Source organism: Vanessa tameamea, chromosome Z (genome assembly GCF_037043105.1).
Source record: "Vanessa tameamea isolate UH-Manoa-2023 chromosome Z, ilVanTame1 primary haplotype, whole genome shotgun sequence".
In the NCBI taxonomy this organism is placed as follows: Eukaryota; Metazoa; Arthropoda; class Insecta; order Lepidoptera; family Nymphalidae; genus Vanessa; species Vanessa tameamea.
The window spans coordinates 5,002,450-5,021,645 of record NC_087341.1 but is presented as its reverse complement, the minus strand read 5'-3'; the positions used below and the strand labels follow the sequence as shown (position 1 = coordinate 5,021,645).

General features: G+C 31.1%; 2 protein-coding genes across 2 annotated transcripts in view; one reads left to right on the top strand and one right to left on the bottom strand.

The window, feature by feature from the left end:
* LOC113404244 (protein phosphatase 1 regulatory subunit 12A) overlaps nucleotides 1-19,196 on the top strand; it is a 538,461-nt gene that overhangs the window by 469,554 nt on the left and 49,711 nt on the right. The window lies entirely within an intron of this gene.
* On the bottom strand, nucleotides 4,003-17,325 carry LOC113404180 (inositol polyphosphate-4-phosphatase type I A-like). Its single transcript, XM_026645002.2, has 19 exons — nucleotides 16,921-17,325; nucleotides 16,648-16,803; nucleotides 16,369-16,560; nucleotides 16,051-16,202; nucleotides 14,134-14,295; nucleotides 13,590-13,945; nucleotides 12,966-13,156; nucleotides 12,589-12,745; nucleotides 11,900-12,093; nucleotides 11,700-11,815; nucleotides 10,329-10,766; nucleotides 9,303-9,465; nucleotides 8,047-8,231; nucleotides 6,843-7,054; nucleotides 6,262-6,358; nucleotides 5,981-6,167; nucleotides 5,749-5,871; nucleotides 4,743-4,878; nucleotides 4,003-4,435 (listed from the first exon to the last, which is right to left on the bottom strand). Exons 1-19 carry the CDS (start codon nucleotides 17,036-17,038, stop codon nucleotides 4,303-4,305), a joined length of 3,468 nt encoding a protein of 1,155 aa, XP_026500787.2. The 5' UTR covers nucleotides 17,039-17,325; the 3' UTR covers nucleotides 4,003-4,302.

Below are 19,196 nucleotides of genomic sequence, written 5' to 3'. Positions count from 1 at the left end.
TTCGCTGCGGTGGCGTTAATACATAAGTACCAAATAAACTGATGTAGAAAACAAGTACACTCTCTACTCCAACACTCCAAAACCAAAGTGACAGGTATTCGACACAACCATACGCACTTTCTGAATCACAATATTGTCAACTTCGAACTTGATACTGAACTTTGATTGGAGCAATCCGTCGGTATTCGAAACCACCACTGTCACTCCACAACTGCCATACACGCCAATAGACCAATGGGCAAGTCTCTAAAACTAAGTATTACATGCCTCGTAATCTTAATTAATTTTTACAACATACCGCAGGTCGTTCGCCCAACAGACGGGTTATTAGAAAATATTTCACAATTAAAAAAATATAAAAGAAAACTTAACCTATGTGACGCATTACTACAATAAGAGGCACAATAACGAACAATTTTAGTTAAGAATAATGTTAAAAATATATAAATACAAAAATAATGGTGCAATACATACTCCACGTAACTTTTTAAGTATATAAATAACTTACAGAGTTTAAAACTTAATAAATACTATTCAAACCTCGTCTACCTTTCCAAAAGTTTTTGAAACATATAAATCCATGTACTTCGGCTAATTACAGAACGTTAACTAAGAATTGCTTAGATAAAAAGACATATTTATTATAAATTAATAAAGATAATAAAAAAATATAGCACTTAATATTATGGCAAAATAACTTCAATCTCTATGACCAAAAAACAGGATAAAAAATACTACAAATAATTTTAATAAAGAATAACATTTTATATGGCGAATATAACAAAACAGTTGCAAATGACATAAAGTATCAAATTTAACTTGATATTATGTATCAATAGCTATGTATACTAGTAAATTAAATTGAATGATTCGCTTATATAGTGACGACTATAGTAAGGAGAGTAGTTACAAATTACACATATTATGTAACGTCAGATTCCACATAATAATTTTATATAACATATATGAATCACAATCTCTACTTAATATTAACACCAAATAAATACATTAATAAGTAGATCGATAAAAATTTAATATGCTTATAATTATTATAACTTGATTCACTCAAATGAAATTATTATATACTTCACTGTCATACAAGATAAATATGTAACGTGTTTTTTTTATACGTTCAGTGGTGATTGACTACTGAACGTATCGGTGTGACGCGGAATCGTACGTAGATGGGTATAGACTATTTTTTTTTCTAATTCTTCGATCCTCCCTCCTCCTTTTACCCAGCGAAGTCGGCGGTCGGTAACAGCTAGTACAAGATAAAGTTAACGAGTATCTGTTCTGTGTAACTATTTGATACATTTACTTCACTACGAGTTTTTTAATGTGCTTAGAAACTATATTATATATACACTTGCTACATATATCGTTGTCAAAAAAAAAAACACCATGATATTATGAGATTAGAAATAAGATCTACCCTTACAGAATTCAATTGTTGAAAATACATTTACTAGTAACTAATTTTTATATCAATTCTAAGTTAAAAAACGAATAGAAGAAGTTAAACAGACTAGATTCTTACGATTCCTATTTTTACCTTAAAAGATATGGTCGTCTGAAAACAATATAAAATACTCCAGTATTCAAAAATATATATATGTATTCCACTTATTCATTTTTTAATACGAGTAAACATGATGATGAACAAACATTCCTTGTCCATTGTTGTAGGCTATAAATACGTTTTAGAATTAACGATGAACTTTTGCGATATTCAACAGAAATATCTCCTAAGATAAAGCGACGATATTATAATATTTCCTTCGTATTATTTCATTCCACGTTATTAATAGCAAGCCGCAAAAGGCACGAGATATATTTATTCGTTGATCGGAAGAACGATTGATACTTGTTTAAAGTGTATTTGTGCATACTATGACTAATAATACTATAAAAATACAATACATTATATAAATATTCTATATCGTTTTTACGGATTCGGACCAAAAAGTGGACCTTTTAACTATAACTGGATTACATTTTTCAATCGGATATCTATAATGTTTGAATTCGTTAACATGCGTTCTACACTTGAATTTAAAGTTATTAAAAAAAATACAATAATATTAAATGTGATACCATATAAATTTAATTAATAATAAATGTCTTACACTAGCAATAAGTACTTGTATATTATGAAATAACACATAAAACATTTAGAACAAAATTATTTGGCACAACTAACTTGGAAGAACCGGTGGTATTATCATATTCTACAATTATTTTAGAAAACGTTGTTATATATCGAAATATATTTTAGGCACATTGAATTATCATAGGTCACAAAATACGGTTTTTTGTTCATGTATTGCTAATAGAAATATTATAATCTATTCTATAATTATATATATATATTTATAAAGATACGTATTCAATTGTGATATTGTGATGTTTTATTGTGAAAAGTATACTACGTAAGTAACTAAGTCTGACACAGGTAGTTAATACTTCCTCGTATAAATATAATACTTAAAGAGACTGTTTAAATTTAACGGATTGCCTGTACAAAAAATATTTCGTTAAAATTATCATCAACCATTGATTACATTTCGCATCGTGAGCATGAGCTCTCGAGCCGTTTACTATAAATAAATAAATATTTCAAAACTGAAAACAACATATTTCACAATTTAAAAATACACAATAAACTAAATTTCATATTAAACATTATTAGCAATCTGCTTAAATACTTAACCATACTCCGTAGAGATCCACAATTGGAAAATTTCTGCATTTGCACAACATGTTTACATACGTCATTTGTATACACACGCATCAATATTCGCACTATACAAGAGTATTTAACGTGATCTCAAAATTGTTAACAGCAGAACACAGCAATTCGCGGACACATATCAAACATAATTATATCATATCGAACATAACATCAACTAGCTTATTATGCTCTTATTTAAAACGATTAAATAAAAAATGCATGACTAAATAAATATCAATATTAGTGCACATATATATTAAGTTCATGACGATATTACAATTTCCAAAAAAAAAAAGTATGAGATTCTTATCTCGTTTAAAGTGTTAAATTTAAACAATAATATAAGGTAACATTGCCATCTATAACATCACATTGAAAATATTATCATTAATTTAAATGTTCAAACGAACATCCAATAAGTAACTTCGCACGAACTTCTATATCCCTCTATCGACTACCTATACTTATTTTATATCAGTACTTTTCTGTAATTACCCAGCTAAGGTACTTTTATACCCTCAAATATATAAATCAATCCTATAAAATATTGAATATCATTACATTTTATTATGAAATTATTTTACGTAAGTACAATATTCTTGGCATGGACATCGGAAGAAAGATACCTCACCATATAAACTTTTTGAATTAAACTATCGATATATATTTCGACATAGTCAATACTTCCAATTATTTAATGTGAGAATACATGTTTATTTCAACGGCAGGAAGAGCAAAGATAAAAAAACAAGTTAGGACTTTAAAATGACATGACGTCATTATTTGTAATCTTAAATAATCTATTGTTTGTATTGTGGTTTCATGAAGAAAACACAATTTGAATATCGGAGAAATTGATATCGTAACTTTGGAAGTGTTACGTAAACATAATAACACTGTTTTATAGAACTTTATGCTAAACTAATGTTACGACTTAATATGTTCTCATAAATAAATTTGGTATTTTCGTCTGTTGTCTAATAAGCATTCAAGCAATTTTACATAAAAAAATAAGAATTAACATCTCATATTAAATTTAATATATCACCGAATGCAGCTGAAACATCATACTCAATATTTAATTATATGTGTCAAAATGTATGAAAATTAGTCTGAAAATCGAATGAAACAAAAATAAATGTTAAAAACTAATCACGTTCTTGTCAACATCGATGTTTCAAAATATATTAAACAGCTGTTTCAAATTTTCAACTCTGATTTTGCACTTGTTTACTAGTTGCAAACCTATTGCAACTTTACTATGAGCATATTTTTTCATTTTGTTTCGGTAGCCTTCCGACAGTTTTAACCAAATAATTAAATAACACTACTTACATTAATATATGTTATGTAATAATATATATATTTCGTTTTTTAATATACTTTTAGGAATTCATCATCGGTTGTCAAACTATTTTTTAAGTACATTTATTATAAGAACTACCGATTTGCTTCTCTCTGTCGTGTCATAAGTAATGCGACTTTCGATGAAGAAGACAAAACATTGTGTAACAATACGAAAACTATACAACGCTACTTATATTAGTAAAGGTATTATTGCATATGAATTAAGTCTGAGTTGAACCATAAGTACCAGGTGGCGGCCTGTATTCCTCAGGAAGTGACATCACTTGCTTTTTTGTAAACGCGAACTTTCTAATGCCGATATTCTTGTATGTGTTCTCTCGTCGACACCCTTCACTGTAATATTATTTATGAATAATTTATTTAAAAGTTCAATCAAATCGGCAGTTTTATTAAATTAAATGAAAAAAATTAATAATACCTCGTAATTAACTTTAAGTACAAAGTCCTAAATAGCATCCATTAGCATGATAGAAATATATGATATAGCCCGCATTGATTGGATGAAATTCTGATACACGTGTGCCTTTATTGAAGCATCGTGGCGAAATAAGCCCCACAAAACTTCTCCTTAATATTAGCTGATGCCGATGATCTCCGGAATTAACAACGTGAGTGTGTTTGTATTACAAGAATATATTACCTTCTCATTATATTGAGTGCCTTTTTCATTTCGTGTTCTGCTAAATGATATTCGGAGGCCAGTATCGTGCATTGTTCTAACGTTACTGACATTCCAGTTCTATCTTTTGCACTTTTACACGATGTATATCGTATTCCTGAAATGAAAATACGTGTATTTTAAATAATTATTTATGTAATCGTTTATTAAATTTGATTACAACTTTTAACAATTAAAATAGAGCAAATCTTAAAGGGATTTTTTTTTGGGAATTGATCCCAAAACAATATACATCGATAGAGACAATATTCTGATGCTTACATATCTATCCTCAAAATTATTGTCCAAGGTAGCAGATTTTTTTTTTTTTACAATTATGCCTAATTTATGTACTTAGGCATATAATCCAGTAAAGTAACAAAAGTCCCAGCATATTAATCCGTTTAGTGCTATTAGGATACCCAAGATACAAGGTGAAACCCTGGTCTTAACATATATAAAGGCAGAGAAAAATATATCTGCAAGACTATACGACAATGGAGAATAACATTGAACAACTTCACAATTCATAAGGCACAGATATTACATTAATGGACAGACGGTCATTCACACAAAATGGACGAAAATGCTCTAATTGCACAACTATGTATTCCATAACGCGGAAGCAATAATGTGGCACACGAAGAACTTCGCCGAATACGTGACGAGGCGGTGAGGAAACTGGTAGGGCACAAACGGCTACTACTCATTAAATTCTGGACTATAACTCCACCCACAGGCTAATGATTGTGCACGGGCTGTACCTGTGGCTGGCTGTGCACAATCATAAGTGATAGACTAATGCAGTATACGATAAGGTGGTACTCAAGCTTTCATTTTAGAAACCCAGATTGTTATACTCAAATCACAGACCCTGGAAGTATTCCACACGTTGACGGTGACAAACAGAGAAAGTGCGCGACCTGGCAATGCCAATAGGACGACTATAGATACGGTAAAACGAGCTTTCGTAATTTATCTAGCTCACCATTCATAAGTCTTGTTGCTAACGCAGCTAGATGCAGTACTTCTATATTCTTAGGAACTTTCTTATGAACAGCAATGCGTAAATTTTCCATTACTTCTTCTAAAGGCTTGGTTCTTGATGAAGCTAAAATGTATAATCAATATTACTTAATGGAATGGGCGTCATAGCTTCGACTATGTTTTTGGCTTCATTTAATATATATAGACGCAGTTCTTAAATGTCTTCCTCGTACCTCGGTTAGGAGCCAGTGGATCAGCCGGAAACACTTTATTATACTTGTGATAATATTTATAAACTCTATCCAAGTTGTCGTTATTTGAGTGATACTGTGGTGTAGTTTCGCCTAGAGCTTCAGCGAGCGTTGCTTTTTCATTTACACCGATATTGAAAAATACTGCCGTTATTGTAAAGCTTAAGTGCTGAGAATTGAAAAAAAATATATTTTTTAAATACGATTTCGAAAGTGATATATTATTTTAAGTTATACAGGTATATTATAATTATATAATTTACCTGCTTATTCGTAAATTTATTGTAGAGGGAATCTGAGACGGGTATGTAGACTGTTAACGCACCTCTTGTTCCAGTCACTTGAGGTATAGCCATATTACTGCAGAAAGATTTGTTTACTTATTTAAAAAAATTCGTCTACTGTGCCGTATTAGGTTCGTTTTAGTACATGGATAAAAGAAAAGTTTGTAATTATTGGTTTAATCTTATTAAGTGATTAATTCAATCTATATTTTAATTATACCGTCAGCAATAATGAGATATTCACAAAGACTGTCCTGTTATTTCCTTGGGTTATTGTTGTAAATATTCGAATTAAATTAAATAATTATCAATTTATAAATAACATAAAATTTCCATTTTCATTTGCACCAAGTATAATTTAATTTATAAATATTTTATTAATAGCGTTTATTGAATTTCTACTTGGAAGTTGCGCACATATTTTGAAAAAAATGGCACCATAAACTGTTTTCCAACCATATCCCGTTCAAATCGCGATTGAAATAATTATGTCATAAATTAAACTAGAGAAAACGTCTACGATTCGTTTGCACATAGACCTCTTATTGTAATTTATCCACCTGTGTCCAACTTTTGTCAATGTAAAGACAACTGTTTGGAGATCCTCAACAGCCACGACCATATCACCCCACATCGCTTTCTCGGTGGAATAAAGGCTTAAAAGACCTTCGAAACCACATAGTGGACCGAGTTCAGAAGTTAACACCTTCACGATTATATCGCTGGGCATTGAACAGAACCAACAGAGCAAGCCCGCTGTTAGCGTTGTGAGCTGAAATAGATTATTAATATTAGAATTTATCCAATAATTTTTAAATATTATTTTTTATTTGAACACCCTGTAATTATAACATAATATGAAAAAAAAACATATCAGACGGATTTAGTTTTAGTGGCCCTTACTCATTTATTACTTATATTCTAGTGAGACTAGTAGTAAAGCAAATTGACAGATATAAAAGCGGATTCGAGGCTAGAGGGACAAGGGAGAAGTAAACTACGCTAGGGCTTCTTACGAATGATGATTGTATGGAAGACAAACAAATTTGTACTTCTAAGTAATATTTGTGTCTTTCGACACGCAAAAACTACTCATTATATAGATATGAATTTAATTTAAGTTATCATTATTGCAAATGAATCAGTTGTTTCAGATATATTACAAGCTAAAACGTTCAAAAGAACGATTATATATGGCGCGCATAGACTTTCATAGTACTTATTACGAGTATGAACAAAGTTCAATAATATAGTTATATATAATTAAGTTTGTATATAGATATGAAATTTTTTACTTAGAATTTTTATAAGTAGAACAACATTAATCGAGATCAATTATAATGAGCACAATACTACATACAAATTATGTATATTAAATCGGATATGAACATTAAAACCATATGAAAAACCTTTAAACTAAGTTATATTGTCTTAGTAGGCGTTACAAAATCTAATTGACTTTAGAGTCATTATGTTTCCTCCCACGCAGGCACGCGAGTTGAATACTCTGGATATCGGAACAATAGCTGTAGAGGATGAATGAGGAGGCTGTCAATGTCATACGTTTTCTTTCATGAAAACATCTTAAGAAAATCTATAGGCCGGATGATATTGTAATTTAACATCTATCTATAAGAGTAGGCCTTGATTCAGCAGTGGAACAATTATGAACTCTTCGTTTCCTTTTTATTTTTTTTACAGTCAACCAATATGAAACTCATGGTACACGGTACACCTTATAAGCACGTTTGGAGTGATATTTACCGCTTGTGAGAAACACGTGTCTCGTCTAGTCTGCAAGGCAGCATGCTCACGAGCCCATGTGGGTGATTCGCATCTGAGTCGCAAAGCTGCGTGAGCAACACGCGACCAGCGTGCCAAGGACTCCGCCGTCAATTTGAAGTCCTCTGTCTGGCTCCTGAGACACTCGAGATCATCTTCCGTTATATCTAAAACACAGAACAATATATTGTACATACATGAATAAATTAAATACGTTTTTCCTCAATTAAGTCGCCATTCAAAATAAATATTTATACAAACATTTTATTGCTTTAACATAAATGCTTTAATAAAAATATATATAAATATTAACGACACCTTATACACACAATAAACACAAATATAAATTTGTTATACATATAAGTTTATATATATATTAAAAGATCTTGATCCTATGTTATTATGATATTTTATGAGTTGTATTTGACTTATATTCAAAATTTTATAATCTACAAATGAAAATAATGTCTATTTCACATGATATACTACTACTACTGTATAGAAACTAAAAATAAATAATTTCAGGTTATATTTCCAATCGATATGATATCTCGACAGTTTGCTGACTGTCAATACATACTGACAATAAACAACGAGCGACTGTACTCTTTTTGATATAGTCAACGGTGCTGTAGCCTGGTCGAGTGGTGTTCTTAAAAAACAATATCATTCACTCGTGATACTAGCAGATCAGGAGATTACGATAACATTATCCTAGTCGAAATTCTAGAATCCCTTTCAGAATTAATTGTCCGTCTTATAATCGTTGGCTTTATAACAATTGCAGGACAATGCTCGGTTGCGACATATTAATGTTGACGTGTTTACAAATTCATACAATTTAACATTATGTAACGGTTAGCATTCGTAAGGTGTCGCTTTAGGGCTTTGGGCGACCATGACTCAACTGTTCAACGAACAAATATTAACCTGTCCAGTCTGTTCACCTTACATTCGCAGGCAGCAGCTACAGAAAGAAACTGAAGCGCAACGAAATAAGATTAAAAAATATATATCCTGCTTAAAATAATGTGTCTCATTTCATTGTAAAACGTCTGATCGATAATGTTTTAATCAGTCCAAATTTGTCTTTTGTATTTCAGGTAAATTTAACAAACCACGTTTAAACATTTTCTTATTGTATAAAAAAATTACGAATATAAATGTTTTGTTATAATGCATACATATAATCTTGACAAATACGTAGTTACAAATGAAGTTTATTATGGAAATGTTACCTTCAGAACCTTCAGCCAACATGGTAGATGTTTCTAGAACTAAATGAATAGTCGCCTCGACATCAGCACCGATGCCTTTCAGAAAGGCCAGATTATTCTCTCGCGTCGTCGAATCTATTTGGCCTATACTCGGTAGAGATGAAGAATCCTTCAAGTCAGTATTCTGAAATGAAAATGTTATAAAAATATATTTTTTATATTAAATTTATTATAGATTTATATTATAATTGCAAAGACATAGCTAGCTACAATGTATAATGTTATGTTATATCGCAATCGTAGTAGTCCTTTATTTATTTCAATTTATATAAGTACTTTCAAAACATTCGCGAATGCCATATGACGACAAAGGAATACATATAACGAAATTACATTTATAAATTCGCAAAATAATTTTTCGCATATTTCTTATTTTTTTTAATTTTAATTATATTTAAAAGAGTTTTAAAATTAGCTCTTGATATAAATTAGTAACATAGTAAAATGCATAAAATTTTAAGGTACCACAAATTGCTTTGCAATTACTGTGTCAGTCATACAAGGATAAATTATTACAAACAAATACTAAGAAATCATCTAAGCAATTAAATCTAAAAATAATTAAAAATTTAAATCGCATAACTTAATAAAACATAATCATATGATCATTATTTGCAACATATACATAACAAAACGTGTATATATATGTTTAGAAGTTTGTTCATTATATGAAAGTTTATCTAATACTGCTTTGATACATATATGTATTTATAAATATAACTATGTCTTGATATGAATACAATAACAAGAATATAACATTGACTCAGCAATCAATTAAGCTACAAAATTACTATCGCGGAGCGTATATAAAACATAATAATCATAAACGCGATATCGGAATATCATTAAAGTAAAATATATCTTATCAGTATATAACAAGCAAATACAATTAAGTTAAATAATATTTCTAATGCGTGTCGGATTAAATAGCTAGACACTGATTACGTATGAAGTTCGAATGTTAAATTATAATCAATAATACTGCACCTTTTTCTTATCAATTCCACTCAGACTCTCCATGAGACATCGATACGATACTTGCTCCAAAGATGCGGTACTTTTAAAATCATGTCTCAAACTCCCATGCCTCGTTCTTTTTGAATCGAATGAAAAACTATGAGTGTCGTTCAATTTCGGCCTCGTCGGTGAACGGACCGATCTGAATGAATGATTCAATCTATTACGCTCTTCACTGTTGAAATAATCGTTATAGAATTGCAACTCGCTCCCGTGATTATTTAAATCTTTATCGAGTTTCTGGCAATTATTCGAACATATGTAGGAGCTCGATGGAAACGAGGCGAAATCGACTGTGGGCGACGTCTCTTTGGAGCTAGAGCTGGAGGACGCTTCGAATGTATCGCAATCTGAATTCGCGTCGAAGAGACTCAACTGTTCCGTGAGACGAACTAACGTTGACATTGTCTGAAATATGCAAGCAGATAAAAACTACAATAACATTCAAATGTTTTACAAATGTTGCGTTCTGTTATCACCAAACCAGCTAAGGCCTTTTCCAATCAAAGATGGAATGAAGATTTACGTATTCCATGGGATTTGCTAATAACTCGGATACATTGTACCCTACTAACAGTTCTCGATGAATATATCTATATTTTCTAATTATAAACTAGTTATATCTACTACATCCACTTCATTTTTACTTCCAAAGTTCCGATAAAAGTTTCGTCGACGTTCAAAAGGCCATTTTTTCCATACCATACTGAACATCATAAATTAATCAAGCTCCAATCGCATCGCGACAATTCGATGTCAAACATTGTTTATTTTGCTTTTGTCCTCTTGTGGTTGGAATAGACTATATGTAATAAAGTAAATGAAGACATTGTTTTTTTTTTTTATTTAATAGCTAGGCGAACGTGCAAATGGGCCAATGTCGATAAGTGGACTCCGTCGCCTACAGACATTGTCGCTGGAAGACATATTAACCATTCACCAATACACCACCAAACTTGTAAGCTAAGATGTTATGTCCCTTGTGCCTGTAGATTCACTGGCTGACTCACCCTTCATAAGGAAACAAAACAATACTAAGTATTGGTGTTTGGCGGAAAATATGTGATGATTGGATGGTTCCTACCTAGACGGGCACAACGCTCTACCACCAAGTAAATAAATTAATAATACTTAGCATTTACATTAAAGCAGAACCGGTTCAGATAAGATATAAGATATACATGACCTCTAATTTTCTCGTTTTATTTATATAAATAAGCTCTTAAAAATCAATATATATATATGACCATAAACTAAAACATATTACGTCCCGGGGTTTCGCTTAAACGTCAAAAATAGAACGTTACACTGAAAATCGTCTCGAATACATTAAAAACATACTTGATTTTCCGAGTCATCGCTGCAACTATGTTTGGCCCATCCAATAATTGCCAGTGATTCCTCGACGACAGCGGGTCTCCATAGTTCGAGCATGACTTTAAATTTAGTCTTAATAACTGAAATTATAAAAACAATATCAGATAAATATATATAATATAGTATTGTATGTTATGAATAACTTCAATAAAACGTTACGGTACCCTCGGCTATATTCATGACTTCGTCCCTTTGAACGGCTTGTAAGAGAACAACTATCCGGTCCATGTCAGTCGAAATTTCGTCTCGCAATCTTATCAGCGCCACAACGTTATCGTATTCAGCCTGAATCTTATTCGCGGCCGCGTAGTTCAATGCTGCCTTCGTATTACTTATGTCTTTCACTTGTTGTACGAGTCTACGTATACAACAAATATATTTAATAAAATAATTAATAATAACCAATTTTCAAGAAATTGCCAATATTGTAGTAAGGGAACGGTACAATTATATTTAAAAAAAAAAACCAAATTAATGACTGACATAATAATGTTATAACAAATATAAAATAAGTTAACATTAACAGCCTGTTAATTTCCCACTGCTGGGTTAAGGCCTCCTCTCCCTTTGAGAAGGTTTGGAGCATATTCCACCACGCTGCTCCAATGCGGTTTGGTGGATACACGTGTGGCAGAATTTCGTTGAAATTAGACACATGCAGGTTTCCTCACGGTGTTGTCCTTCACCGCCGAGCGCAAGATGAATTATAAACACAAATTAAGCACATGAAAATTTAGAGGAGCTTGCCTGGGTTTGAAGCCGCAATCATCGGTTAAGATGCACGCGTTCTCACTGGGCCATTTGGGCTCTCAATATAATTAAAATAAGTTATTTATTGATAATATTTTCATACCTAATTAAACCGCCAGTACGTTCAGCTTTATGCGTGTGCGCAGCAAACGCACCCGCTGTGATGACGTCATGAAACCCAGTCTTGTTCAAGGTATCGTTGTATACCCACATTCTTTGAAGGTGCAGGTTTATTGGAGCGAATTCTAAGCTTGAATCGTCTAAGAAAATCAAAAATATAAGAGATTACTTAAAGTTATCGCGAGTGTAATATAATACAGAGCCGAGATAATAAGGTCTCGGGGCAATAAAGTAGTGGAGGCCTCCATCAGTTTGTTTTTTGAATAATTTATTTATAAAGCCCTGCATAATTGAATAGATAGTCATGAAACTTAAACATTATAACATAATATTTATAAGTGTAAAGAAATATTCTACTACCTTTCTTAGAACTTGCTTTGAAGTATGCATGTTCAGCTTGATGTAAGCACCTCTTAGAATGGCAGTAATGCTTCAATAACGATACATGTGTGCTCGCTAATCCCAACTGCTTACTTTTCCAATGTCCACAGACATCTCCCACAGATAAGAGCTCTTCCAAGAGCTCTTTCTCTCGTTGGATGTATATATCTCTAAAAAAAAAAACCACGACATTAAATACTTTTTTAAATAGTAAAATAGTTAACAAATTGTATTCAATGTTTTATTAAAGGATAGTCAGCACCTTATTATCTTCCTTAACAAAAAAAAAACACATGTCCATAAGTTGAATATTTAGTAGCTCTGAGTTTTTAAAACCTATACTAATATTATAAATGCTAAAGTAACTCTGTCTGTTACTTCCTCACGCTTAAATCACTTAAACAATTTAGATAAAATTTGGTACATAGTTGAGTCTCGGGCAAGGCATATGACACTTTTGGTAATTCACACCTCGAGGGTTAAAATGTATAGTGTCGGTTTTTGTGATATAGGTTTTTTTTTTATAAATTTCGTATTTGTACGAGTTGTATAAATTGTTAATAAACCATAGATTAACAGTAATTTATATAATTTTCTACTTACAACACTTGCATCGGCATTTGGTAACACAGTTTCGGTTCAGCCATTATTTCGTGAACTGTTATATCTCCTCCTAGGCCGGAATGGAACCTGTATGTAACTTGATGGCTGTTGACGAAATTCTGTTTTAAAAGGTTTCCATAAGATGGAAATTTCAACTTCAAACCGAGCCTAGGAGGCAGTGACTGTGAACGTCGGTGACATAGAACTTTTTGTGGGACGTCTATACAATTTCTATCATTTGCATGGCTTGGACTGGTTCCAATATACGAAGGTTCTAAGCTCCATCCATTTATTGTCACAAATCCAATAGTTTTGTTGTCACGGGTAACAAGACCCACTCGTAATCTTTGAGCTTCCTATTAAATAAGAAAAAATATATAATTTAATTAACATACTGAATAAATTAAATATCTATTTACACTTAACTATGTACACTTTGATTTTAATATTACATATACATACAAAATTCAAAGTCAAGAACCTCTTTAGCAGTTTATTACAAGTTTATTGGTTGAATACTTACTGTAGTAGAATGAAGTGTTACCTGTATAGTACTCAGTTGCAAAGAAGTGAAACCCATTGGTACAGCTGTTTCTGAAACTCTCTCTTTAACGTCGTATACGACTATCCTAACTATTGCATCTCGAGTTAATCCATCACTAGCACGAAACAATACAGTCTTCGAAAAACTGGGATTACTGCAAGTCTAGAAACGTAAATTAAAATTATATCCATAAGTTTATATATATTTAATAAGATATTTAATATATTTAATGAAACATGGTCGATCTAGGACAATATAGGTCTGGGTTATATTATAGTATCATAGTCATCAAAATAAATAGAGATCAGGTACTGCCCAACTAGCACACAAGCGATATAAGAAGCGCTACAATAGCCGCTTAGATATTATATGTAACGGCTTTACCTACATAAACAAGCGCTATGTGTGATACAAAAGTTCTGTATCGCTTTTTTAGCTCTAAATACTGTCTAGACTATAGGGCTTCAGAGTTACAGTAGCGGTAAGATACTTTTATAGAATTTGCACAGAACGATTATAACTCATAAATTCTTTTTACTTTAATTATTTATTATTATAATCTTCAGTTACAGAACATAAATGACAAATATTATATGAAACAAATATTAATCGTGATCTGTAACGGCGAATCAGCGTTGAATAAGTAATGATTATATGATTCATTTTACGTAAAATATAGGTGCGAGCATCATTTTTCTGTCTAAATATGCATTGATTAACTTAAATTTCTTAAGCGCTCGCGAAACCTGTGGAATTTGCAGTAATTTAATTTACTCAAATTCATAACATTGATTAGGTTTATTTTCATATATTTTTTTGAACGAGTTATATTACGCTAGTCGTAGTTTTTTTAGAGCATGAAATACAAAAGGGTTTATCATAAGGGTCAAGTTTGCCATAGTAATGGCGGCTTGCTACAAAAACCTTAGACGTGTACTAAATTTTAACGGTCTAAAAAGTAGTATGGTGCTCATAATGATTATTTTAAAACTTTAAGATCTATATTTACCGAACTACGGTGCATTTTTACATATTCTGAACTACAGAAACACGTTTAAGAACCTGTACATTACTTATCAAAGCAAACTTACAATGTAGGTACATAATTTAATATTGATTCACGGTAAGCACGTGCTGACAAAAATAATACATAAAATGCCTAACATATAAGGATCTCAGTTTGAAACATTTTCATAGAAAGAAAAAAACAAGAATTAATTCTAAAAAAGATTTAATGTTCTGATACAAGCAAAAAGTGAAGTCAAAGATTCGCCTCCAGTCACCTCACAAAATGAGTATTTTAAAGATATTGAAATCAATATACAATAAACTTTTAATGGGAGTACTTTCCTGTCCATCTGCAGAAAAATCATCATCATCATCAGACTAACACTACTTAGGTTTTCCTTAAATGATTTAAGCACTATTAATAACTCAATTATAGTGCTATTATCTTCCTTATTCTTTTTTGGATTGTGTGTAATTGTAATTCAGCTTTGTAATCAATGCCTGTACAAAAACCCTATATCACACCTTTTATATGATTAACATCACAATTATCACTACTAAACGACTAATATATAAACTTGCTATTCAAGAGATATAAGAATCTTATATACAAGTTAAGAAAGCTACAATCTACCTTATATAGCCAAAAAAAGTGATACAGTGTCTGCTTATATGGCTTGTGTACTAGTTGGGCATGGCTATCCTAGCTCGGCTAACTCAATAACCTGCGTAAATGATAATCGGTGCTTTCCCCAAGAGTTTAAATAATCAAAATACATTAGAAATATCGCCTAGATAATCCAAAACATATTTTATGAATAATATTCACATTAAATAAAGGGCTTTTTTTAAATAAATTAAAAAGAATATCAGACATTATAAATATAATTACTCAAGTCAAATATTCACCTCTACAATCTCTGTTGTTCCATATTTGACACAAAGGCCTTTAGAATATTTGACATAAACTACAATAAGTGGTGACGGTGGTCGACCATGTGCATCACATAAAAGATTATCACAAGACAGAGCTAGCTCACACAGCGGTACTTCATTTGTATCTGAAAGTACATCAATATTTAATACATGTTAAGTACTTCATCGTTCATCATATTTAACATTTTCTACTGTATATTTAAGAGAAAAAAAGATATTTCACCTCAATGGTAACATGAAAAAAAAAAAAATTTACAAAAAAATTACTTTACAAAAAATTATGCATCTCACCTAATACAATCCCTTTTTGCAATCTATATGTTGTTATATCAGTAACTGCCCTTATTTTGTTAAGTTTCTCTTTAAGTGCAATTATTTGTGCATTTACAACATCATATGGTGCCATTTTTATAGCGCTCAACCATAATGTACGGTCAGCTTCATGGAATGTGGCCATTCTATAGCTAATTCCGTTTTCCCACACTTAAGGAAAAATAATGGAATTATTTATTCAGATGATTAACAATACAAGCTGCCAAAATATTTATCTAATATTTATAAAATGGTTACCTATTTGAAATGGCCAGTATCCATTTTCATCTTGAGTCTGTACTTTAACTTGATGATGACCTAAGACAATTATACCGACTGGTTCATGCCATGGCTCAGGACCTTTTAAATAAAATAAAAGGTTGCCTCTGAGACGAAACCAGCGTAAGGAGCAACCTAAGAAGTATATTTTCTATAAAGTACAATAATATCACCCATATAGTACAATAAATTACAATAGTTTCATAAATATGAAAATTTCAATCAAACATAACAGTCAATTGTTTACAATACCTTCTGAACGGCGAAAAAATCCGTCTTGCTTTTCCCTCAGCACCATGACCCCTTCGCGATCGAAACTTTGAGAAGTCTGCGAAGCTAATGCAGCTAGCTCTTGCTTATTAAACCTCATTTTATCAAGTTGACATTTGTTTTACAAATATATACCACACCTTTTTAAGCGTATTGATACATATTTACGATTAACTCATTTTAAGCAATATTTATTTATATAGTTACAAACTTCTATAGAATTGGATAAAAGTAACCATTTGGTTTTTGTCTGTATTTTCAGATCTAAAAGCAAAATAAATTTCTTTGTTATGAAACAATAAATCTAACAAAATATATGAGTCTTAACTCACACTTAAATAGTGACTACATGTAGTCAAAGTCAATACTTAAGAAATAGCAACAGAATCAGAGGTTTGACTAGTTTGGTTTATGGTTAAGACTACAGATAACTATAATTTATAAATTTAGTAAACCAAAGAGTACAACATAAAGACGATGTAAACAGAGAGTAGAGAGTAGAGACTATTATCATCATCATCGAAACATAATTAAAAAATATTTTATCGGAGTTTAAAATTATTATAAAATTAATCAAGAGATGCGTAAACACAAATGTATTATTACGCTAAGCATACAATACAATACGTAATAATTATCAGGACCGTTAGTTAATAAAGATTGTAAACTGTTTAATTTTTTTTTAAATATAAACCAATTTGAGTTATACTGTAACTGACCTAACTTACAAGTATTGTAATTTGAATAATAATTTTCCATACAATTTTACGGTGACATTCTTATACATATATTTAAAACAACTATTTATAAGTAAAATTAATATGCGAACACATTACCTATATTTAAATTATTGTTTTAATCCTGTTTATAAAGTTTAATTTGAAACTATTGGCTTATTTCGCGTTTAAATATCTAATAATAATTATGTCAACATGGATGTGTCTTAATTTTAAAAAACATAAATAGGTAGACTCATTTTATAGATATTATCCTGTTTTTTTGTGTGGAGAATCCATTATAACTCAAACTAAACCAATTCAAATTTATGTTTAAATGTTTATGTTATATTGATAATACGGGTTGGGTTTAGAATAATGCTCCACGATTTTGGGGGAACAAATTGTTGTATATGTTAGAGGATTGGTCCCTGATTACAACAATACCACTCGCGTCCTGCGAAACTGCACCATTTTTGAGAAAATTAAGAAAAACTATCATAACCTATACACGCGGAAATATGTCAAATAGATCGTAATATCACTATAAGAGCAGGATAAGTAACTATTTTGTTTAAGTTCAACAAGGATGCAATATACATAAGGTGCTTGTCATATGTCAAAACGCTAAATGAATGTGTCAAATATCACGAATATGTTTTGACATTATTCATATTTAAATATGTCGTTCGTTGTTTCTTTTTGACTCGCGTTATTCGAATGAGTGCTCATTTTGTTTGTTGTGATTTATTTCGATGATTTTGCTAGAAAACTTAGATTTACACATTTGATTGTATAAAATTGACACAAAACCGACTCTATTAACTCTGACTCAATATGGTCTTGTCGGACTTACCCCTGGAGTGTTTTTTAAGAAAGACACTGAGTCTCGAAATTGTTAATAAATAGCCTGATTTGAGGTTAGAATTATAAGATTAGTTTTTGCCAATATGATGGGAATGGTACCAGAGCATAGGAAAAATACTCATATCCTTCCCCACAGCCCCTCTACCCCCTGCTCCTGCAGCAGATTACTAAACCGCAACCGTTAGAATTATAAGATTAGTTTTTGCCAATATCTCAGGAACGCAGCAAATTCGCATGATGGGAATGGTACCAGAGCATAAGGAGAATACTCATATCCTTCCCCACAGCCCCTCTACCCCCTGCTCCTGCAGCAGATTACTAAACCGCAACCAAAATCTTAAATAATTTGGGTTTTATTAGTTTTAATATAATTATATGTATTACATACATTAAGTTTTTTATTTACATTAAACAATAAAGAGTTAATAAATTTAGTTGTCTGTTTTAATATACTCAGTAATTGAAAAAGTATAATAATAGTATTTTATGAAGCAATGAGTGTTTTTGAAGTTGAATATTTATTAAAGTGTGCAAAACAAAACCACGGTAGTTAAGGAGTATTTATAATATGTATAGATATTTCTTATATGCATGCTTTTATTTTTATTATGTGTTTGAAAATACTCATTAAATCAATGTACGCTATATTGTTCTCTACTTTAAGTAATTTAATGA